The following is a 24410-nucleotide window of genomic DNA, read 5'->3' as shown; positions in this document are numbered from 1 at the left end:
AAAAGGAGTAGCACACCGTAGCCAATTTTTTTACAAAGGAGAGACGTGCCAATTGTAACATATATAAGGGCATTATCAATATTTGTAACAAACAATTTCTTGTATTAAAGAAAAAAGGGTATGTTTCTTGGTTTCTCTCTTTAGCAGACAAACATTGGCCTCCATTTCCACATCAACTACAATCTCCTGAACTGAAGCAAATGGCATTTCAGAGTGGCTATAAAATTCAAAACATGTAAAATGTAATGGTACACAGAAACAAGGCGCATCAAGAAAAGAATCTGTACAATGGCAATTTGTATAAAAAGCAATTATTATCGAGTCTTACAACAGAGGAATAACAATGAAGAATTACTATTACATTAGCAAAAATCATCTGATAAGAAAATATGGGTCAAAACTTGATCCTGAACTACCCACTTGGTCCTCTGGCTTATCTGATGATCTGAACCTCTCATGTGATAATTTTACCAGAGCGCAAAGATTAGAAATCAAAGGATTCTTGAGGAATGGTGTGATAAACCCTTCAAGGTTTGAAAATTCTTGCAAATAAATTGCACAGTTGTCCTCTAATTGTTCCAGAGAACCAGATTGCGTGAGCGCATATAAGCCTAGCAGAACTGCATACACTGATATGAACACGTCCTTGTGGTTACCTATGCCGCCAATCCAATTGTTCTTCCCCTCTTTCTCAAGATAGCCACCAGTCAGTGATGTGAGCTGGTTTAAAAAGGTCTCCCTCCAATTCTGCAGGAACAGTTTAGTTTTTGCTCCTGCTTCCATCTGACATTTTGAATGCAAAAGTTTCTGAATATTCGAACAGCAGATTTGACATATCAATAGCTTCTCCTCATGGTGGTTATCTATTTCTTTATCAAATATCTGACGGACCAAATCGCCACAGGAGTTCAGAATGTTTCCAGTGTCCAAGACTATCCTTAACAAGAATTCAATGTATTTCAACCAGTGGCCAAATAAAGAAGTTAAATAGTCCAAGCTTAATTCAATGACTCTATCAACTTGTAGTGGTGTGGAATCATCACAGAAGGTATTAGCTGAACCCTTAGCGATTATTTTCTGAATATCCTTCGCAAGTTTTTGTCTCAGATAGGCATCCTCATCCTCCAGCAACTGAATACATACAAACCATAAGTCAAGTATCTTGCACGTATAAAGACTGATAAATGCAAAAATGTTAGCTTCCATGCATTTCTCTTTGATACGGCCTTCATCAAATTCTGAAGGAGAGGACATGTTGGACACAGATGAAGCAACGTAGTTTGCTTCTTCAAGAAGACCAGAAGCAACAATTGCCTCGGCAGCAGCCCGTCGAGCATTCACACTTTCCGATGGTTCACTTTGGTTCTTGACAAGAGTGACAAACAAGTTTACTCTAAGCATGGCATCAGATAATCTATTCCCTTCATTGATTCGGACATAGGATGCAGAGATCTCACTGGTCTTAAGACAATTCATTGAAACACCACCCCCAGATAGTTTAGTGAACAGTTTCATGCACATACCCATGCAACATAGAACTATTTCTCTGGTTTTTGCATGTGACATGGTGCTGTTTAAATGAACTAACCTGTCCCACAAGGACAAAAGTGTGCTAGAATCTTCTCCATTGTTAAATGGGAATTTCATGTTCCATGAAAAGATGATCTTCAGATTATAATAAAGGCACTTAGGGTGTTCTTCCACAAATAACCGTTCCATTAAAGCAGGCTGCAGATTAACTCCTGCCCACTGGTGCAAAATGTTTTCTACATCACAATGTCTGATTGATTTTGTGAGCCAAAGTATCCTCTTCAGCACTGTAATTCTAACATCATATGAAGGATCAGTGAGACATGCCATAATCTCCTTGTGTACTTTATGAAGGGAGTAGTCCTCTCTAGGCATCTCTGAAGTTGGTTCACCAAGTATTTGCAACTGCACATCTTCATCATTAGTCTCATCGTTTTTCTTAGAAAGACCAACACAGCTCAAAAATGATTCAGTTGCTTGTTGTTTTAGTTCAATAAGGGTTGGATCATGGAATGCGTACTGGGTTGATACTGTGTTGCTCAAGCACTGGGAACTTAACTCTAGCAGCAATGCCTGAATGACTTCAGTATGTCTGCTTTTCCCTGTCCTTGCAACATCAAGCATGAGATCCAATACCCGCAAGTAAGATGTAATTACGACAGGGCATGAGCATAATTTCGTACAGCCAAGCCAAGAACATCTTGAGAGAACCTCCAGTAGTAGGCCAAGAATCTGATCCTTCATGCTACCGTCTGTCAAACCTCTAAAGTTGTTATCCAGAAGAGAAGCCAGCTGCAGCAAAAGGCCATGGATTGAATTGAATGACTTAGAAAGCAGAAGTACATTTCCATTTCCTATATTAGCTGATACGGCAGGATCAGTACGCTGAACACTGTGAGCCATTGCTTTGTGATTTCCATGAGGTAAATTATCCAGTATATCACTAACAACGTACTGCAGTCTCTCGTTAGATACCAAACCAGTTAATGCCCTTGATGCAAGGATACGGACCCGGTAGTTACTCTGGGTAGCACATTTTTGGATGAAATGCAAAAGCAAAAAAGGGTCTAAAGAATCATCAGTTCCACAGCTTATAGGTGAAGGCTTAAGTCTTGATAAAAGAATAAGAATCGGACACAGGCTAGGGTGTATTGCTTTTGTAATGTGTGACTCCAAATTGCTGGACACTCCATCAGCTAGCTGTTCAGTTGCGGTTCGCAGTTCACTAGAAAGGAAAGGATGAAGGGCTGGGTACCTACATAAGAAAACAAGGAATAAATCTCAATTGAAAAGCTGACCTCATCTACTTACGTACAAATTAGATTGAGCACTTAGGATATTCATGTTCACCACAAACACATGCAATAATAGAAAGTTCTTTTTTTCAAACACACAGGAGAGCTGTGCATCTTTGTATCAAAGAGAGAAAAAAACAACTATCTGACCTCAAAACAGCAACGATGCTAAATTCTTTTCTGATCAATTTACTCATGTTCATGTATCATGTAAAAGATACTGAACTGCTCAACCAGAAAAAAAAAAAAGGTTACAAACTTTATATTTGCAACACATTAAGTTTCTGTCTTTCACAAAGAGGAGTGATGCAGTATAACTTCACGTGACCACAACTATCATATTGCAAACTATGTATAAACATTATGAACTTGCCTGTGGAAGAATTCAAGGCCAGTTAAAGATCGTCGTGCTGATTCACGCTTCTGCACATTCAGAAACCCAACCATGCGACGAACTAGTGCAGTATACGCAAGGCAAGCTGCATTGCGTACTTCCCAGTAGGGAGATGAAAATGCACGTATAGCAACTATTGTTGCATCAGCACTGAAACCCGAAGTGTCAGTTGCCAGATTTGCATCATTGAAGGCAGCTCTAAGCACATTGAACACATGCACAGTAGGAACAACACCCTCATCTCGGCTTTTAGATAGGTTACCATTAGAATGTACACTTATTGTAGTTTCTGATTGTGATTCCAATAGCTCTCCAAGATCATCTTTCATTACTCCAGACCTCTGGTTGGAGTCTTTCTGGAAATTAGCTAAAGAGTTCTTAGCAAACTCTATCAGCCATTCTAATGCCCTTGGAAGTAGTTTCTTTGGTGTTCCTTCTGGCTCTGCCAGGAACAGGGCGATAAATGCAGCTGGAATTCCTGCACTTCTCCTTATCAAATCATCCACAGTTTGCCCTTTAGCAATTGTCCTATCCATCAGTAGCACCATCCATGATTCTGTCATTTTGCACAGCCTGTAAACAACAAAGAAAGATCCTCATAAATGTGTACAAAAATAGCTTGACCAACCTAGGTGACATTGTAAATACGAAATAGGCACCCAGATTTGTGTTGATTAGGACTCAAACCTGAGTTGTGGGGGCTGTACACCCACACCTCCCACCAACTGAGCTAGGCTCAGTTCCTCACAGAAAGTTATCAAAAGTTTATATTTACACATGGTATGCAATTGTAGACTGTTTCAGATGGCAAAATATGTGGTGGAAACCACATAGGTGGAAACATGGAAACCAATTCAAAAACACATTTTGGTTTTCAGAAAATTTTGAAATTTGGTATATCCATAGTGCATACAAATATGTACTCACATGCAAAAGTTGGGATGCAAACCAATTCAAACATGACTGTTTTACTTTGACAGTTATGAATTTCAACCTTCAGAATATAGCAAAGTTATTGGTGTGCAGAGTTAATGCATATGCACCAGCAGTGGATTCAATATGTTTATATATATGGAATAGATGAAAAATTTGTAGAGTGTTGTTTTGCGATGCCTCACAAACTCAGGGCTTAAATTTCATTTGTTATGTAAACATTCTGAATCTAAATAGAAACTGTAACATAAGGTTTTATGCATATGAATTCCCATCTTTGGGTGAAGAGGTTCAGGAACTGGCCTCTGTAAGAATTGAACATACCTTGAATCATTTGAGCAAAGAAGACGGTTGCAAAGGGCAGTGAACCCAGCCCTTGTTTTATCTATTGCACCGTTATGCTTCATTTTAAGAAGAACCTGTAAAAAATGGTCACCCATCATCTTTAACTGCCCCACATCAAGAATTTCTTCAGACATGCTTGTCTCCTCAGTACTGTCAGGCAAGCCATTCTGAGATGAAGCTGAATGAGAACAGCCAGGCAATGGTATCTTCCTGATGATGGTTCCAAAAAGTAAACTGACCTGAAAAGTAAAATGGAGAGGTTACATCATAAAAACTTAAAGAGACATTTAAGCATACCTGCAATGCCACAATAGTGTGAAACTGAAATAAACTAAACAGCTTATCAGTGGAAGGTTAGTATAGTGAACGGCTTCGTGCTATACTCGAGGATGTACTTATACTACCCTAAAGAGGATCAATTAATGGGATGCATTTTTCTTAAGGCAATTCTACGCAAGACCTTGAATCAAAGGGTTTGTTCCTGGAAGCATTCTTTATCTTGGCGTAGATTGGTGTGATGGGACGGATGGCGTGAAAAAGCTTTTTTTTTCCTTTTTTGACTGGAATCGACAGTTGTCAACCCATATAGGATGAGTCAAACATAGGGGAGGGCATCATGCATATAGTATGATCATAGTATGATGGTAGCATACCACAGGTCATGGCATTTGTGAAGTTATTCAGCTTATCATGGAAAAATAAGGATAAATCTGCTGAAACATAGTTTTTACCAACAAAAAAAGAAGGTTAAGGGCCCCTTTGGGACGCAGTTTCCCAGGAATTAGTTCATTTTCACAGGAAAAACGCAAGAAACGGGAAAAATTCCCGCATTCCAAAGAGGGTCTAATAAGTGGTAACAATCAACTCATTACCTCCTTCATAGCAAGCCAGCAACCAACCATAACAACTTGTTCGGCTGGTTTGCCATTACTCCCTGGTTTTGCGTTCTTCTCCTCTCTTTCTGAAGCGGTAGTAGGTTGATCCTCCTCATATATATCTGAGAGGAAGGAACCATCATCAATCACGTCATCCATGTCATATGGCAGACACAATGCGTCTGAAGAAACCACCCACAGGGCCACTGAAGTTACACGCATTATGAGTTGAAGCAGCTTTTCTACCAGGCACCTCATTTCAGAAATACATGATTGCACTACCTCAGAGTTCCAATCCATCTCATCAAATGTGTAGCGCAGAGTAAGAAGAACTCCATGAATAAAGCTCTTCTTACATGCTTCAGAGAGATCCCTCTCAACCTCTTCGACAACAATACAGAGCCATTGAATGAGTGAAGATATATACTGTGCAACTGGGTTTTGACTAGTAACAACTTCTGTATCTCCATTCATAGATTGTGTGTAACATTCAAGGCAATCACTTCCTTTAGAAAATACAAGAATACATCCGAGCTCCAAAACATACTTCCTAAATATAAGGCGGAAGGTTAAAGCACCAGCATCACTTTCCCGGACTCGTGGGCTTAGAACAAGTTTTTTTGCCCATCTGATAACATCATTTATGGATGTACTCAAGGAAATCCCAGGAAGTGGTGTTGGGAACTGCAGTAGAATGCGAAAAGAGTTTTCCCTTACTCTGTCCCAACTATCAATTATAGACCCTACAAATGAAATTGTTGAATCTGGCAATATTATGCTGTCATTGTAAGGATAAAGATCAATTTTCCCTTCAGAGCGGCAAATAGGCCATACATCTAGTAGTGTAAGAATAAGCTCCATTGCAATTGTTTTCCTTTCATAAGGGCCAGAGGGGTAACAAGAATTAAACAGAAAGGAACTCAGCCACTTCATGAATTGGAAGAGATCTTCAGCCCTCTTGACAACTGTTGCTTCAGAAGTATCAATAGAGTCAGCTCCTTTAACACTAGACGTTAATGATGGAATCCATGACCCCTGCTTTACCTGTCTGTCAAGTGCAGTTCGCACCCTAGCAAAAAACTTCCGAAATAAACTTGTCCATTTCATTTGAAATGCCGTTGAGCTACAACGCATATTCAATGGAACAGACTCTTTGAGCAGGCTCAGTTCCAAGGAGGATGGAAGACTTGATGTCTTTGGATTTAGAAAGAGGGATTCAGCTGCATCTAAACGGAGACTTTCATCACTGTGTGTCAGTGCCAAAGCAAACCAATTAACAGGAACTGTAACCTTAATCCCTTTAACAGATATAACTGCAGCACCCTTACTATCCATCTGCTCAGGCTGTGTCAATTCATCAGGATCCAAATCAATGTCCCCTTCAACAAGAGCCAGATTTCGTGAGACCTTAAGCAGAGAAACCAGTGCAGCTATACACTGGTCATTTTTCAAAACAACGTCTAGTTTAGTTTCCTTTGTACTAGGGCCAATGGAGATGAATCCAAGCATTGTGAATATGCTCTCTGCATCAACTTCAATTAGAGAAGGCAAAGCATAAGTATTTAAGTTAGAACGTAGTTTTGAATTTCCAGATACAAGTCCCCACATGAAAGGAGGCAAGCACAAAGCTCTGAAGGCATCATATCCTAGCTCAACGCCATCATCATTCCAACATTCACCTCTTAAAGTCTCCAGGAAAGATTTTAAAAATGTTGTGGCAGCACAACAAACATCATCATCTATGTACGCATAAGCTGTTTCCGAAAGCAGATTTGATTTCAATATTAGAAGAGATTTGGCACCCAATCGCTTTGTCAAAGAAGCTAAAGGGATGTATCTCCCTTTGCATCGCGGACCTAGGCGAAGTAAATCATTTGCGATATTGCAAAGGAACAATTTGTTGTTATGTTCATGGTCTTCTGATGCAATACACAATTTAATATCTAATAGGAGATCAAAGATCAAATGCACCTGTTTTACTGTCTGACTCAAAGGATCTTCCAGGTTGCGCCATATGATTCCCAATATACGGTTGACAACATCTTTTGAAAAAGGCTTATAGTCCCCAGAGAAGTCAGTGAAATCAGATGAAATCGATGTCTTTATCTGCTGCAAACATATTTGTGTCACTGTAAGAGCATGGAAATTGAAGTGGCTATCAACTGGGTTCTCACAATGCTTGCAAAGCTCAGGTAAAATTCCATCATACAAAATAGTCCATAAAGGTCCACCGGAATGAAGTTGGCGCATGTTGAGTACTGTCCTTGGAATAGATGTCAAAATCCCTCTTAGCAAACAAAGTCTACTCAAAACTGAAAGATCTCTGATTTGTTCACACAGATCAAAGTCCGGAAATACATTGAGCACAGATTGATTTTTTCTATCTTCATGATTTGCACAGATGCCAAATAGACCTTGAGAAATAAACCAGGAAATCTCCTCTGTGCTCATGAAAACCTGAATTGCAGCACAGAAGCTCACTCCAGAGGCCACCAGACAATCCCTTGAAAAGGCAGATGACTTAAGAACAGATAGTATTGTCCTGACAGCACTCTTGAAGACACTTGACGCCTTGTCAAGGACAGTGAACTTAGACGGGTACCGCTGCAACAAGTAGTACATGCAAGACATGGCCTCCTGGCACTGCTCCATCACAACTGGAGATGGCCGTGACCCTTCACCAATGTCTTTAGTCACTCCATCAAGCCCATCAACAACATCCAGTGCCATGATCTCTGCACACCTCTCTACTGCCTCATCCAAAAATCCCAACTTTGGGTACCCAATAAGCGACAAGGCTGCCCGAGATACCATAAATCTCTTCTTTGCCTTACTTCCAGAGCCACCATACTCCTCACAGAGCAAGGCAAAACACCCACTGATCACTGTGGAGAATTTCTTGCACTTGGCGAGCACTGATATGAGCGTCCGGTGGAGAGGGAGGGAATTCTCAAGGAAGAGGATCTCCAAATAAAGCTTTGTGGCAGCGAGCACTGCATCATCAGGAATCCCTGTAGTGGACAAAAACTGCACGTATGCCGAGGCAAGGTCCTTGACCGCAACAACTTGCGGGTAAGTGGAGGTCAGGGAAATCAAGTTGTTCAATCGGACAAAGAAATTGGACGAGGAGACCTCAGCCGGTACGACAGCTAGGGCATCATGGTAGTGTTTCGGGAACACAATCGAGGTGTAGGTGTACCGGTGCCGATGCTGCAGTGACCGCCACTTTGCAGACATTCTTCCCCCAAATTAGCTCCTTGACTTCAATCTGAAGGATAACAATGAACAAACAAAACTGAAACTTCCAGCAAAACCACATTGGACTCTTATACAGGCATACATAAGAAGCAGAAGCCGATTGATTCACCTGAAGTCAGTACAGTTCCGCCAGAAGTCTTCCTCCAGGAATTTGAAATAAACGTTACACGTTGCCTACCACAAACCTTCCCTCCCTAACAAATCACACAAAGCTAGTTCAGTAGATTTTCACCAGTGTGAACACAACAACGAACTACTTGGGCTGCATTAGAACACGCCTTCTACTACAGATAGCGTGAACAGGCAATCAGAGATTTCAAGGTCCGCGAACAAATAACCTTCAATCCTGTAGACGGCCGTGCCGCTCCTCCTGGCAGGCGGCGGCACCCGGCAAGTGCTGGCTCGGGAGCCCAGCCGGCGAAGAGCAAGCGGGATCAGGCGGCCAGCGAAAGCAGCAAGAGGCAAAGGCCGCACGAGCTCCCGGCAAGCTGCTGCAGCGAAAGGAGGCGGGAGCGGGGGTTTAGGGTTTGGTCCTGCGATTCTCTCTCTTCCCCCCTCGCTTCGCTAGAGTGTTTTCTGCATCGACCTGACCAAAATACCCCTACGCCTCCGCGCACCCCGCCTGTGCTTTGAGATTCGCGCCTCTCGCCTCCAACCTCGTGTCTCCCGCGGACTCGCCGGCGAACGCCTCTCTTGGAGATGCCGCCCGCCGCGGCGACGCTCCTCCGGCGGGCCCCGGCGGTCCCATTCGCGGCCCGCCGTACCGCCGTTTCCTGCTCAGGCATGGCGCGGCGTCTGGTGACAGCGAGCGCTGGGGCCGGCGGGCGAGCGCCGGCGTACGGCGGGCTGCTGCTCGACGCCGGCGGCACGCTGCTGCAGGTCGCGCGGCCGGTCGCCGAGACGTACGCCTCCATCGGCCGACGCTACGGTCCGTACGCCTCCAACCCTAACAATCCACCACCTCGCACTTTCTCCACCCCTTCGATGTCTCTCGTGCTCTGCATTTCGTCAAACGTTTGGCGTGTGGTCGGTCTCGTGGTGTTCCTGACTTTGGTCGCTCTCCAGGTGTGACAAAGCCTGAGAAGAGAATCATGGAGGGGTTCAAGCGGGCATTCTCGGCGCCATGGCCGAAGACACTCAGGTACCAGGTAATGCCTAATGGTGCATTCGGAAGGCTTGAAATTGTGTCGTGATTGCTCTCGAGGTCACGACGTGTTGGGTTTTGGACTGTAATTGCAGGGAGATGGGCGGCCATTCTGGAGAATTGTCGTGGCAGAAGCGACCGATTGCACTGATGTTGATTACTTCGAAGAAGTGTATCAGGTAGTATACCTCATGTTTTGGCCTTCTGGGAATGTGTAATTTGTAGCTGAGGTTGTTCGGATGAATACTTTTTTGGAATGAGGGTTGATTGTATTCAAATGTTTGGTATCTGATTAAAGAAACTCGTGATCTTACATGCTCTCTTTTATATTACCTTACTATAGTTACTACTATCACGAAATTGAGCAAGAACTTATGTTCTGACTATGCTGTTAGTGAACAGAAGCCCAGGCGATCAAGTTCACCGCTCTCAAGTATACATATTTAGTTTTTCTAAGTTGAAGGAAGCATTCCAATTTAATGGTATGTTGAATGTTCAAAACCATACCATGTGGCTAATGGATGGATTATTGTTTCTTTCAGTATTATGCACATGGAGATGCTTGGCGTTTGCCTATTGGAGCAGACACAACACTGCGTGAGCTGAAGGATGCTGGAGGTTTCTTGATTTCTTGATTTTCAATATCAGCCATTTCCTCTGTTCTTGGTTTCTTGATTTTCAATTCTCAGTTGTTTACTGCAATTAATATCTAGCTTTCTACATTCAGGCCCTTACCTTACTCCATCAGTACAAATACAACAACAACAACAACAACAACAAAGCCTTTAAGTCCCAAACAAGTTGGGGTAGGCTAGAGTTGAAACCCAACAGAAGCAATCAAGGTTCAGACACGTGAATAGCTGTCTTCCAAGCACTCCTATCTAAGGCTAAGTCTTTGGGTATATTCCATCCTTTCAAGTCTTCTTTTATTGCCTCTACCCAAGTCAACTTCGGTCTTCCTCTGCCTCTCTTCACGTTACTATCCTGACTTAGGATTCCACTACGCACCGGTGCATCTGGAGGTCTTCGTTGCACATGTCCAAACCATCTCAACCGGTGTTGGACAAGCTTTTCTTCAATTGGTGCTACCCCTAATCTCTCACGTATATCATCGTTCCGAACTCGATCCCTTCTTGTATGACCGCAAATCCAACGCAACATACGCATTTCCGCGACACTTAGCTGTTGAATATGTCGTCTTTTCGTAGGCCAACATTCTGCACCATACAACATAGCAGGTCTAATCGTCGTCCTATAAAACTTGCCTTTTAGCTTCTGTGGTACCCTTTTGTCACATAGGACACCAGACGCTTGCCGCCACTTCATCCACCCTGCTTTGATTCTATGGCTAACATCTTCATCAATATCCTCGTCCCTCTGTAGTATTGATCCTAAATATCGAAAGGTATCCTTCCTAGGCACTACTTAACCTTCCAAACTAATATCTTCCTCTTCCCGAGTAGTAGTGCCGAAGTCACATCTTATATACTCAGTTTTAGTTCTACTAAGTCTAAAACCTTTGGACTCCAAAGTCTCCCGCCATAACTCCAGTTTCTGATTCACTCCTGTCCGGCTTTCATCAACTAGCATTACATCGTCCGCGAAAAGCATACACCAAGGGATGTCCCCTTGTATGTCCCTTGTGACCTCATCCATCACTAAAGCAAACAAATAAGGGCTCAAAGTTGACCCTTGATGTAGTCCTATCCTAATCGGGAAGTCATCCGTGTCTCCATCGCTTGTTCGAACTCTAGTCACAACATTGCTGTACATGTCCTTAATGAGCCCGACGTACTTCGTTGGGACTTTATGTTTGTCCAAAGCCCGCCACATAACATTTCTTGGTATTTTATCATAAGCCTTCTCCAAGTCAATAAAAACCATATGTAGGTCCTTCTTCTTCTCCTTATACCGCTCCATAACTTGTCTTATTAAGAAAATGGCTTCCATGGTTGACCTTTCGGGCATGAAACCAAATTGGTTCATAGAGACCCGCGTTATTGCTCTTAAGCGATGCTCGATAACTCTCTCCCATAGCTTCATAGTATGGCTCATCAACTTAATTCCCCGGTAATTTGTACAACTTTAAATATCCCCTTTATTCTTGTAGATCGGTACCAATATACTTCTCCTCCATTCATCAAGCATCTTGTTCGATCGAAAAATATGGTTGAACAGCTTGGTTAACCATACTACAGCTATGTCCCCGAGGCATCTCCACACCTCGATTGGGATACCATCCGGTCCCATCGTCTTACCTCCTTTCATCCTTTTCAACGCCTCTCTGACCTCAGATTCTTGGATTCTCCGCACAAAGCGCCTATTGGTGTCATCAAAAGAGTCATCCAACTGAAAGGTTGTGTCCATATTCTCACCATTGAACAATTTGTCAAAATACTCTTGCCATCGATGTCGGATCTCATCCTCCTTTACCAAGAGATGCTCCCTTTCATCCTTAATGCACTTAACTTGGTTGAAGTCCCGTGTCTTTCTCTCACGAACCCTAGCCATCCTATAAATGTCCTTCTCTCCTTCCTTCGTACTCAAATGTTGGTAAAGATCCTCGTACGCTCTACCCTTTGCCACATTTACAGCTCGCTTTGCAGTCTTCTTTGCCACCTTGTACTTCTCTATGTTGTCCACACTCCTGTCATGGTACAAGCGTCTATAGCATTCTTTCTTCTCCTTAATAGCCCTTTGGACTTCCTCGTTCCACCACCAAGTATCTTTAGCCTCGCGTCCCCTTCCTTTGGTTACTCCACACACCTCTGAGGCTACCTTCCGAATGTTGGTTGCCATCTTGTCCCACATATTGTTTATGTCGTCTTCTTCCTTCCAAGAGCCCTCTTTGATAACCCTTTTCCCTAAATACCTCTGACGTCTCCCCTTTTAGTTTCCACTACTTTGTTCTTTCAATCTTAGCTTGTTTATCCCTACGGGCACGCACCTGAAAACGAAAATTTACCACCAAAAGCTTATGTTGAGAAACAACACACTCCCCTGGTATCACCTTGCAATCCAAGCATGCTCGTTTGTCCTTTCTTCTTGCGAGGACAAAGTCAATCTGGCTACAGTGTTGTCCGCTACTGAAGGTCACTAGATGAGATTCTCTCTTTCTAAAGAAAGTGTTGGCTATCATCAGGTCAAAAGCTACCGCGAAGTCCAAAACTTCCTCCCCCTCCTGATTCCTACTATCATACCCAAAACCTCCATGAACTGCCTCGAAACCTGCGCTTGTACTACCTACATGCCCATTAAGATCTCCTCCTATAAAAAGCTTCTCACTATTAGGTATAGCTCTAACCAGACCATCTAAGTCTTCCCAGAACTGTCTCTTAGCACTCTCGTCGAGGCCTACTTGGGGGGCATACGCACTAATTACGTTCAAGACCATATCACCAACGACAAGCTTGACTAAGATAATCCTATCTCCTTGCCTTCTCACTCCCACCACACCATTCTTGAGGCTCTTATCAATCAAAACTCCTACTCCATTTCTATTCGCAACTGTCCCTGTGTACCAAAGCTTGAAACCTGTATTGTCCACCTCCTTCGCCTTCTGACCCTTCCATTTAGTCTCTTGAACGCATAATATATTTACACGCCTCCTAGTCGCGGTATCAACTAATTCTCTTAACTTACCTGTAAGTGGCCTTACATTCTAACTACCTAAACGGATCCTAGTTGGTTCGACTAGCTTCCTTACCCTTCGCACCCGTCGACTCTAATGCAAAGACCCTTGCTCATTTTTCACTACACCCAGGTGCCGATGTAGTGCGCCACTAAGGAAGCGACGACCCGATCCTTGGTTACTTGACACCATGCCCAGATCACGACACGGCGCGTCACGGGGGTGACGACCCGGCCCTTGCCCATTTAACACCATACCCGGGTTCCGATATGGCGCGTCGCTAAGAGGGTTACGCCCCAACGATTTTCTTTCGGGTTTCATCTCCATTTAAGTGGCTAAGTTTTTACATTGGCTCGCCACGCCTAACACAACCCTCCTCCTTTACCAGGGCTTGGGACCTCCTCCATGAGTACAAATGGCTGATATTAATGTGTCTCCATTTCAGTTAAGCTAGCTGTTGTATCTAACTTTGATACAAGGCTACAGAAATTACTTAAGGACCTTAATGTCTCCGATATGTAAGTGCCTATAAATTGGCCTGTCTAATTAACTACTTCAGTCGTACTTCAGTATGATATGTTTTTTACATATACATATTTTTTGTGAGTAATGGCTATATGTTAACAGACCTTGAGCTCTCCAGGTTTGATGCCATCGTGGTATCATCAGAGGTTGGATATGAGAAACCTGCTCCAGAGATATTCAAGATAGCATTAGGTATAAAATCGAGTCTCATTTGTGAAAGATCATGAAATTTTTCTGTAGAACTAATAAAGTTTGTTGTTTTCTGTTTGTCAGATCAAATTGATCTGGAAGCCAGCAAGGCAGTGCATGTAGGAGATGATGAAACTGCAGACAAGGCAGGTGCCAATGCTATAGGACTTGAGTGCTGGTATGTGGAGTATTTTTCCTTTGTGTTTCCATATTCGGACCATGTTAGGTCTTCGGTTTGTTAAAACGCGATTGGATACTTTATCATTTTCTCTGATGTAACTTTTTTAGGCTGTGGGGTGAGGATGTGAAGACATTTTCGGAAATACAGGAGCGGATTCTGACCACAGATGATCCTCAATGAGTGTGGATTTGGCATGTTGCAAGACCACCATAACAGTTGTTTCTTTATTTCTTCATTTTCTCTTAATTCCTTCTTTTTCTTCCTCCTCTTGTGCTGGCATGTCCATTTTGCTTTCATGAAATAAGCTCATGCCATGACTAGAAAGTACTGTTGCCCCTTCACATTCTTCTTAACCTTTTATTCGTCACAGGCAGCCGTGCAGAACTGCAGATGAGTCATGAGTGATTCTGCTTGCTATGTGATTTGCAAGTAAATATTATCCCAAGTACAAATGTATAACTGAGAAAACACACACATGTGAAAATGTTCAATACTGCTGCTGCCCCCCTGAGTAGATACATGCATGGATTAATGCAGAGATGGAATGTACAAGTAGCCTCCGACTGCAGCTACGAGCTTATTGTGCTGTGTCTACAGAAGATTACTGTTTAGCTGCCACAGCCACAGCAAGCGGCAAGCTCTATTATTATTATCGTACGACTCGACAGACACGGAGGAGGATCAGAAGATGATATCCTCGTCCCTGTCGCCGTTCTCCAGCATGCTCTCCGCAGTGGCGACGGAAACGCCGCGCTTGAGCGCGACCTCGCCGGCGGCCTTCTCCTGGGCGTAGCGAGTGGCGGCCTCCTTCTGGCGCTCGAGCTCCCGCTGCTTGTACCCCTGGATCTTCTTGAGGCGGAAGAACTCCTCCCGCTCGTGCTCGTCCAGCTCGCCCCTGATGTAGGCGATGGTGTTCTCCAGGCGCGGCTTCACCACGTTCTCCAGCGCGTTCACGCGCCGGTTGGTGGTCCTGATGGCCGCGTCCAGCGTGAGGAACGACGTCTGCAGCGACGCCAGCTCCACCAGCACCTCCAGGGCGCGCGCGTGCGCCGCGCGGCACGCCGCCACCTGCTGGCCGCCGCCGGCCAGCCCCGCTAGCGACGCTGACCTCGAGCCGCCGCCGGCGGAGGCAGCGCCGTTGGCCAGGAAGCTCTCGAAGCGCGGGAGGCGGACGCCGGCGATGTTGTCCTGGTGCGCGCGCACGCGGAGCCTGGCGGGGCCGGACACGGACTGCTGCACGACGTGGCGGAGCGGCGTGCCCGCCACGTAGAGCGCCTCGGCGAGCGAGAGCGACGCGGCGCGCATGGCGTCGCCCATGGCGTCCTTGGCAGACACGATGCGCTTGAGGATGGCGCGGAACTGCACCGTGAGCGCGTCCGACTTCTTGAGCAGCGCGTGGCCGCGGGTGGCGCCCGCCAGCCGCGCCTTCACCATGCCCAGCGTCGTCACCGTCGGCACCACGTTCAGGCGCTGCTGCCCCTGCCCCGCCATCGCTCGCGCCACACCCCGCCGCACTTGGGCTCGCCCGCCGAAGACGATCAAACGCTTTTCTTGGAGCTCACCATCGTGTCCATATGTGTGTGCAGGCCTGACAGCGTGAGCAGCATTGCATGATTGGGTTGGATCGGGCGTGGACGCGTGGTGTCGCGATGGTTCAGGAGACTGAAAGCGATGGCAACATCTGTGCATGCACTGCTTCTTCTGCACCATTTGTGCATACCTGAGCTGCCTACAACATATATTAGCATCAAATGAACACAAATTAATCACACAAACTTCATCATCACAAAACGGATCTGCCTCCATATAAGCTAACAAAAGAATTTCCTGATCTGTACATCGAAGTTTGCACGCGTCGCCAGCTTCGGAGAGGGAGCACCTTCGCAACCTAGGGCGCCCATGTCCACCTCACCTGGCACCCCAACAGAAATTTGAAACCATTACCTCAAACCCTAAATCCCCAATTACCCGAGCACAATCTCTTCTCAAATTTTGACAAATCATGGATCAGATAAGTCTTTATGCTGATGCATCGTCAACTTTGGTCATAAATCACAATCCAGGACAAACCAAACCAAAATATGTCTTAGGGATGCCACCATATGTCCATGTATGTGACATGCAGCACATTCTGGAAGCCACGCGCACCTCATAGCATTGCAAACTGGATAGAGCAATTTAGTAGAATATCATCCGATCATCATTTCAGTGACATCCAATTGTCCATCAAGCCACAAAAGGTCAACCTTGACAGCAATCAGATCGCCTTTCTGAATCAGCAACCAAAAGAGAGCATTGAATCGCAGCCAGCAAGATCAATCTATAGCATTAACATGTAACCCAGCGCAAGATGTTATAGAAGCTACGCTAGCAACTAACTGGACAAACCCAGCAAAAACCGGTTTCAACTAAAAGTATCACGGGATGCAGAGAGACCCATTTCCTTCTATGCATAAGTACATGGATCAAGGTCTGTTTATATGATTCGGGTAGCATATAATGAAATTAAATTCCAAAGACAGGGGAGGTTGTTTTTAGGCGAGATAGCGGTACATCTTCCTGTCCGTCTTGTCCCGCTCCAGGAACTCACGCTCGATGAGCGACTCGATCCGCTTCTTGATCACCACGGGGTTTGGCATGAAACGGGGCTGCAACTGCTTCGTCACCTCCATCATTATGCTGTTGTGGTCTAGAACCCTCCTCGACTTCATGATCCGCACAATGGCCGCCTCGATCTGTGGCTTCCTATCCTCCTCGACCCGCTGCCGTGTCTCTAGCTTCTCAGGGTCGGTCTCCTTCTGCGCCGCCACAGTGCCAATCTTCACCTTGAAGAGCTTGCTGGTGAACTTGTCGTTCACGAAGAAGCTGTCATCATCGGCAATGTCCCGGCTCATGGGCTCTTTTCGCAGGACTTGCTTACCTTTCACAAGAGCTAGCGACTGGAGGCATCGCTTCAGGTCAGCAGCTGGTATTGCTGTAGACTGCTCAATTTCACGGTAAGTCAAGACATCTGATGAGTTAAACAGCATCAGAACACACATCTGGTATGTTGAGACGTTCAATTCATGCTTGCTGCCATTTCCAAATGTTGCTTTGATGTCAGCATGCCCCATGTTTGTTTGCCATGTTAGCCTCCTGCCATTATGTGTGCCAAGGTAATAAGCCCGAAACTTCTCTGAGACAGACACAATTTCAGGGGGAAGGTTGCAGGTATTGCAGGTTTGTGTTGGCCATGACCCAGTGGTGAGTATCTGAACAGATATTGTGGGGGCATCTGCCAGCAGCTCCGAGGAAGTAGATGCATAAAACCCTTGAGTAGTATCCTCAGAGGTCTTCAAATCAGTGAACATGCCCTCCAACTTCGAAGTAAACTGGTAGCCACATTCTGTCTTCAGCTTCACAAGCATGCTTCTCTCAGAATCATCAGAAGCAGCCCTCCCAGAAATAAGACGCTTTGCTAAGTGTTGCTTGTAATATTTCTCAAATAGATCTTTTTCTTGCAAATACCTAAACAGCATCATCACCTTGTCCAGGACAGTTTCAAGATCCTCCTCATTGGCCTCTTTCACCCCCTTCCGCAGTTTGTCATCAACAAACAGTGATATGAACTCAGGGGATCTGTTGTTTAAGTTTATGAAGTGCTCAAATGAGGAATTAAGAGCATTCAGGAAACTCTTGTCATTGCTAAATGACACATTGATGATATTGTCATACTTATCCTTCATGTTAAGAAGCCGCTGAACAAAATCAACTGGGTCCTTTAATCTCTCAGGATCTGTTACCAAACTTTTGCCGGTATCCTTAATATGAGATGCCATCACAGATCTAATTGTTGTGAGCCCATCAGGAACATGATTAAACAAAGTGTACATCCTGGTCAGGTCTTCATACCTGTCTTCAACAAGCATATTCACAAGCCCCGAGTTCTCCATAAGAATCAACCTCTGCATGTGATTTGCTAGCATCTCATTCACCACAACAGCAGTAATTTTCTCATGGGTTTTGACATCCAAGTACTGTGACACACGCTCTGATTCTTCAGAGAGGCGCCTCTCAGCCTGCTTCAGATACTCACCACAAGCACAGCACTCAATGAATTGTTGTGACTCACCACTATAGAAACTAGCAGAAACCTCAAGAAATGGCCTTTCAAAATCATCCTGATAAACAGACAACCCTAGATCCATCAACATTTTTGTTGTAGTCCTCATCAAGCCTCTATTAATCACTTCACCTGTCCTTTCACTATGTATGAGCTCGAGTAGCATGTCAGACAACCTACTCTGAATCGTGGGAGACCGGACTATGGTATCCCTCCAAAGCTCTAATCCATGATCAAAGACAGGTGTCTTTTTGTTAGTGGGAATATAAGTCCTGTCCATATACATCAGGATGTCTCTAATCATTGTCAATGCCTTGTTGTGGTCATTCCATTTTCGCTGCAACTCTTCCAGGAACAAACCACCTTGAGCAGCGTCTATACATGTGCGCATATCTTCAAGATGTTCTTTCATGTTTTCTGTAAGTTTCTCATAGAGCTGAGGAGCAAACTTGTTCAGTACCATGTTATAAGCAGTCCTGCCATAATATAAGAAAAATATTATATTCACCAATATATTCAAGGACATTTTAAACACACACACACACACATACTTATGTTAAACACACACACACACACACACCAATATATTTTTTGGGGAGAGGACTGAGCAGGCCTGGGGTTGTCAGTCCTTGTTTCTTTCATACAGTTATGTTATGTTTTCAGTATTAAGAACTGGTGCAAGGTTCATAGAAAAAGCATCTTCTTCCTGTATGCTGCGGCAACTATTCTTTTTAACATAACAGTAATAATAGCCTGAAGAAAATAAGTTTCTACAGACCAAACAGACAGGAAAATCACTTCTTCTTTTAGACAGCAAACTTACAGAAGAATAATAAGGGCATACCCAGTGCAGAGAGCTCCTGCTCTGTGCGGGGTCTAGGGAAGGGTGTCAGTGGCAAGCCTTACCCTCGCCTGTGCAATGCGAGGAGACCGCGACTCGAACCCGGGACTTTCCAGTCACAGGCGGTAAGACTCTACCGCTTGCACCAGGCCCGCCCTTCCCCAAACCCCTTCCGGTTACAAAAGAATAATACTGTTTATTTAATTGTCTAACTTTGAGTTTGATAAAGCAACAAAGACACAAAATAACAGAGAACAAGGATCAATCATGGGAAGTGATATATGAAGTACGACTGAGTTAATCTTGATGTATGAACATACTTATCTATTGCATCACTGATGTATTCACATACAATTTGGAAAGTGTAAAGGCTGCAACATGCTAAAAAGTAGTTCACTATAAATAATGGTAAAACGAATTATAGATAAACAGTACAGTACCAGAGCTTACAACTATTTGCAAAAAGAAGAAAGAATTGCTGAAGACAGAAGGTCTCGAGAATTCCAAACTAAACAGAAGCAAGCAGTTGCAAAAATTTAACTAAACAAGTTCCTCTTGTGTATTCAGGTTTACTAAGAACATCCATAGCTGCCTGCATCTGATGCTGAGAAATTAGCTCATGATAGACCTCCACAAGTCCTCACGAGCTGCAAAGTCTTCATACGTATGCACATTCTGCTATACTATCACATTAGGCAGAACAAGTTTGATGGTTTCTTTTAATTCCATCGAACTTCATGTTGCTTAGCATGCCAACTTAGAGGAGGCATTCAAAAGCTTACATCCTAAGCTGAAAGAGATTACTAACTTCAGTGTTCGAACAAACATGAAGGGCGGGCCTGGTGCAAGCGGTAGAGTCTTACCGCCTGTGACCGGAAAGTCCCGGGTTCGAGTCGCGGTCTCCTCGCATTGCACAGGCGAGGGTAAGGCTTGCCACTGACACCCTTCCCCAAACCCCGCACAGAGCGGGAGCTCTCTGCACTGGGTACGCCCTTTAGTGTTGGAACAAACATCAATTTATGCTTCAATGTCGACTGAAAAGTTCGTTCTTGATCACCAAGATCTGATTCTGTTCTTTATGGTTAGGAGTGTGGCAGATATCTGGATCTGTTACGTAAAGTAAATGACATCCAGCTCTGTTGTGGGCTTGCTATTGCCAATACGTATAAGTTCCACCTTGGTCACCATGCATACAAAGTCATAAATCCTAGTTGCAATGCATCAGGACTCCTAGGCACCTACCTATTAGATGGTTAGGCACTGGAAACAAAATAACAAGTAATACCTTGTAAGGTAGGAAATTAGAAATAAATATTAAAAAATATTTGGAACAATCCTACCAAGCCATGCATGGAGAGTGGTCGAGCACAATAGTGGCATCTCTAGGTTCAGTAAACAAGTGAACGGTGCAACCCGTCCACGTGGACTGCTAATCCTACCAAGCCATGCATGGAGAGTGGTCGAGCACGATAGTGGCATCTCTCGGTTCAGTAAACAAGTGAACAGTGCAACCCGTCCACGTGGACTGCTAGGTGCCAACTATGCGGGGGGTACCGATGCCGTGACATATCAAGTGTATCTATAACTAAGGTAACAAATTAGGAAGTACAGGAACACGAGCACAAGATCGTTAAGGGAGTTCTCTAGATAATTAATAAATAAGATTTATGTAAAGTCTAGATGGCAGTTCTCGTCGGTTCAGCTATAGTGTAGGCATATGTAGCCCAAAAGTTAAAACGGAAGCATCCAGTCCTTTTTCCATAACGGTCCGAACCCAAATTTCCTTACTTGCATAGCACGGAATTAAAACAAGAATTCCAACCGTTTAAGCATTTAATGCTGACACCGAGAAAACGACGCTGCAAATGGCCTGAAGGCTTCAAGCAACTACCAAAATTTAATAGTACACAAAAATAAAGCCATGAGCAAGCATGGACCAATAAATAGAAGATCCTAATATCATGCTGACAAATCATGGTTACAGGACAAGCCCTACTACACTAAGAATAAGACATGAATCAAGATCAATCTATTCACAAACATTCACATATCATCATCTCACATGCATACAGGCCCACAGAAGGATCGATTATAAAATATGAAAAAAAAATACAGATCGCCAATCAGCACAGCAATCAATCCATTCATTCATGGCCGCTATCTATCCGAATCATCTGCGATCATACAGGGCAAGCTAATCACGCGTCACAGAATCTGACGGAACAGGGGGGCAACCAAAAATTCGGGGGAACGAGGGGTGGGCGCGCAATGTTAACCTGTAGAGCTCCTCGAAGGAGAGGCCGCTGGCGTTGTGGTTGTAGATCTCGCGGATGGCGTCATGGAGCTTCCGCCACGACTTGTCGAAGAACTTGGGGTCGGTCTCTACGCGGTGCCGGAAGGGCTCGATCCTCGTGCCCCGCTTCTTCTGGCCGCCGCCGCCGCCGCTGCCGTTCATCATCTTCCTCCGCTCCTCCGCAGCCGCGGCCGACGGGGGCCGATGACCCCGTGCTCCGGCGAGGCGCCGGAGGGGGGAGGAGGAGGCTAGGGTTTCGTCGTCGCGTGGCTGCGAAGGGAGGGAGGTGCTGGAAAGGGATCAGAAACGATGTTCTCGTTGGGATTTTGTAATCTGTTGGTTTGGTCGACCTTTTTAAGCTCTGGAGTTTGGGCCTCTACGATCCTAATCTATTTTTGGCGTCTGGGATTCTGGCTTCCTTTCGCTTCTGTGGGTCAAACAGGCTGTCAGGCCCTAACTTTTATGTTTGAACTGACAAGATTATTAGGATTCAGGCTATGTATTTGGTTAGATACACTGTACTAGTATGACAAAAAAGAAACTTACATTTGGTTTTGGGCCTGTTTAGATTCCAAAAAATTTTACGCAGTACCCGTCACATCGAATCTTGCGGTACATGCATGCATAGAGTACTAAATGTAGACGAAAAAAACTAATTGCACAGTTGGGTGAGAAATCGCGAGACAAAACTTTTGAACCTAATTAGTCCATAATTAGACACTAATTGCCAAATATAAACGAAAGTGTTATAGTAGCCAAAATCCAAAAAAATTTGGATCTAAACGGGGCCTTTGTTTGGTTCACCTAGATTACGTTTTGATTCTGTTTGTTTCATTCTAGCATTAATTAGGTTATAACGGGATCTAATATTGGTATGTAGAAACTTCATACCGCCTATATTCACCCGTCGAGCCATCGCCTTCTTCGCATCACTCTGCACTTCGTCGATATTGTTTGATCATGTCGCCTCATTCCTTCCCCACTACGGCTATGTTGATTCATCGCCTCCAGAAAAGTGTCAACCTCTCTCCCGTCTCCACACCTATTCGATCTGCCTCAACGTCATCCTCGTCGCTGGATTGGGCCCGGTTGTTTTGTCCTGGCTCGCTATTCTGCTCAACCAGCAACACCACTGCATCCACCTCCTCGTCGACCATGGTTCCTAGCACACATCAACGTCGCTAAGGCACCTCCGCCATCATCAGGATCCTCATGCTAGCCTCTCACAAGCTGACAAGTGAATGAGATGTGTTAATCCTCTAAAGGTGATGCGATCCTCATGCTAGCCTCTCACAAGCTGACAAGTGAATGAGATGTGTTAATCCTCTAAAGGTGATGCTTGCAAGGAAACACAAAAGGCGCAAAAAGGTTCTCGTTTCGCATACATGGAAAACAAAACTCTTTTATTGCAACAACCAAAATTCTAACTTTCATTATTTGAGCCATTTCATGCCAGAATACCTTTTAAAAAAACATCACCATACCACCTAAAAGTTCCTTTTAACATGATCCACTTGGCATAATATTTAACTTATATTGTATTTCATATATGACTGTTTCATTTAACACGTAAAATAATACTAACATGTATGAAATGCATACTTGCATGTCAAAAGGTTTCATAGACCTCATCAACGCAAGCAGGACTCCTAGTGTTGTGCCTAAGTCCAATACGGTCACTAAGCTAGCAAAGTAGGAGAAGACCGATACTCTGATTGTCGATGCACTTGGTTAGATCAACACATATGAGGACGATGAGTTAGATGCCTCACAATTCATAGTGACTCCCAGATTGATACTTCAGCTACACCTCCTCTTTCAACCTCCGACACGTAGATTTAGGTCTCTATTTGGTGCTTTGATGCTAATGGGGGAGAGGGTTGAGATATAGGTAGAGCCTGAGAGTGTGGATCGATTGGCTAGACTTGGCTCTTCATGTATTGCATATTTTGTGTGATACTTGTGTGTGCTACTTGTTTTAGTTCAAGCTAATCATTTTGCTTTGTCAAGTGTTGTTGTTTTACACTTTATTATATCTCTTGTCACTAACACCTGTTCCATGGGCTTTCTTACAAATCTTAGGTGAACAAGTGGTCGTTTGTCGAGCATGTTTCGCAATTAACTCATAACTTTTCATACTCATGAGTTACTTTTCAATTTCAAATCCTTCTAAGTTTGAATACTTATGTTGTCATCAATCGACAAAAAGGGAAGATTGGACGCATCTAGGTCCCATTTGTGGCGATCATGGGGTTTCAATGAATGACGGACACAACTTTGTGTGACTAACTTGTGTTTTGTAGGGGGGATGCCTTAAAGTCTTGTCATGGTGGGAATGGCCACGTGTGCTCTATGGGATGTATGGCGCCAAGGATATTCATGAGGCTAAAGACACCTTAGAAGGGAGTGTAGGCTACGATCATGGGGACATTCACTAAGTAATGTATGGCGCTCTATGGAATGTATGGCATTCCTGCTGAGGAGAGCTGCGTGCGCGGCTCCTGCATCAGCACCAAGCTCATCAATGCCGATGACAGCAACAATTTCTGACTCGCAATCTAAAGATGGCATTGTCGATGTTGAGGGGAGAGAGAGAGGAATCGAGGTCAGTCATCGATAGCATTGCACACTCCTATTCAAGTCGTAACCCACCTCTCAATCTGATCTATTTTCCTTTCCCACGATCCAAACAAAGGACATAATTTAGACCATATCCCATATTCCCATCCCAACCTCCATATGCCACAATCTAAACGCCAACTCTCCTTTTAGGCAATGGCCATTTTAAAGTTGCGTCGCACGACACGGCTCTTCCCCACGTGCACACGTCCCCCCCCCCCCCCCTCTCTCTCCCCATGAGCACATGAGTTCTGG

General features: G+C 44.4%; 4 protein-coding genes across 5 annotated transcripts; 1 reads left to right on the top strand and 3 right to left on the bottom strand.

Moving 5' to 3' along the window:
• Positions 1-32: 32 nt before the first annotated feature.
• LOC136476405 (uncharacterized) lies at positions 33-9195 on the bottom strand. The gene is made up of 6 exons (XM_066474228.1): positions 8969-9195; positions 8740-8824; positions 5370-8640; positions 4477-4736; positions 3199-3792; positions 33-2785 (listed from the first exon to the last, which is right to left on the bottom strand). The coding sequence occupies exons 3-6, from the start codon at positions 8607-8609 to the stop codon at positions 373-375; spliced, it is 6507 nt and encodes a 2168-aa protein (XP_066330325.1). The 5' UTR covers positions 8610-8640; positions 8740-8824; positions 8969-9195; the 3' UTR covers positions 33-372.
• A 25-nt stretch (positions 9196-9220) lies between these two features.
• LOC136476409 (uncharacterized) lies at positions 9221-14959 on the top strand. 2 transcript variants are annotated; one of them, XM_066474232.1, is made up of 8 exons: positions 9221-9558; positions 9696-9778; positions 9870-9953; positions 10317-10392; positions 13851-13923; positions 14049-14122; positions 14204-14297; positions 14408-14959. In XM_066474232.1, the coding sequence occupies exons 1-8, from the start codon at positions 9330-9332 to the stop codon at positions 14478-14480; spliced, it is 786 nt and encodes a 261-aa protein (XP_066330329.1). In that variant the 5' UTR covers positions 9221-9329; the 3' UTR covers positions 14481-14959. The 2 variants fall into 2 exon arrangements, with proteins under 2 accessions (XP_066330329.1, XP_066330330.1); XM_066474233.1 differs by lacking the exon at positions 13851-13923 and having other exon boundaries at positions 14033-14122.
• A 22-nt stretch (positions 14960-14981) lies between these two features.
• LOC136476407 (V-type proton ATPase subunit D-like) lies at positions 14982-16463 on the bottom strand. The gene is made up of 2 exons (XM_066474231.1): positions 16139-16463; positions 14982-16029 (listed from the first exon to the last, which is right to left on the bottom strand). Coding segments are annotated over exons 1-2 (1050 nt in total). The 5' UTR covers positions 16141-16463.
• Positions 16464-16595: 132 nt separating this feature from the next.
• LOC136476406 (cullin-3A-like) lies at positions 16596-21878 on the bottom strand. The gene is made up of 2 exons (XM_066474230.1): positions 21520-21878; positions 16596-18878 (listed from the first exon to the last, which is right to left on the bottom strand). The coding sequence occupies exons 1-2, from the start codon at positions 21699-21701 to the stop codon at positions 16835-16837; spliced, it is 2226 nt and encodes a 741-aa protein (XP_066330327.1). The 5' UTR covers positions 21702-21878; the 3' UTR covers positions 16596-16834.
• Positions 21879-24410: the final 2532 nt, after the last annotated feature.

This window comes from Miscanthus floridulus, chromosome 8, assembly GCF_019320115.1.
Source record: "Miscanthus floridulus cultivar M001 chromosome 8, ASM1932011v1, whole genome shotgun sequence".
Taxonomy (NCBI): domain Eukaryota; kingdom Viridiplantae; phylum Streptophyta; class Magnoliopsida; order Poales; family Poaceae; genus Miscanthus; species Miscanthus floridulus.
This window is presented reverse-complemented; position numbering and strand designations above follow the sequence as displayed.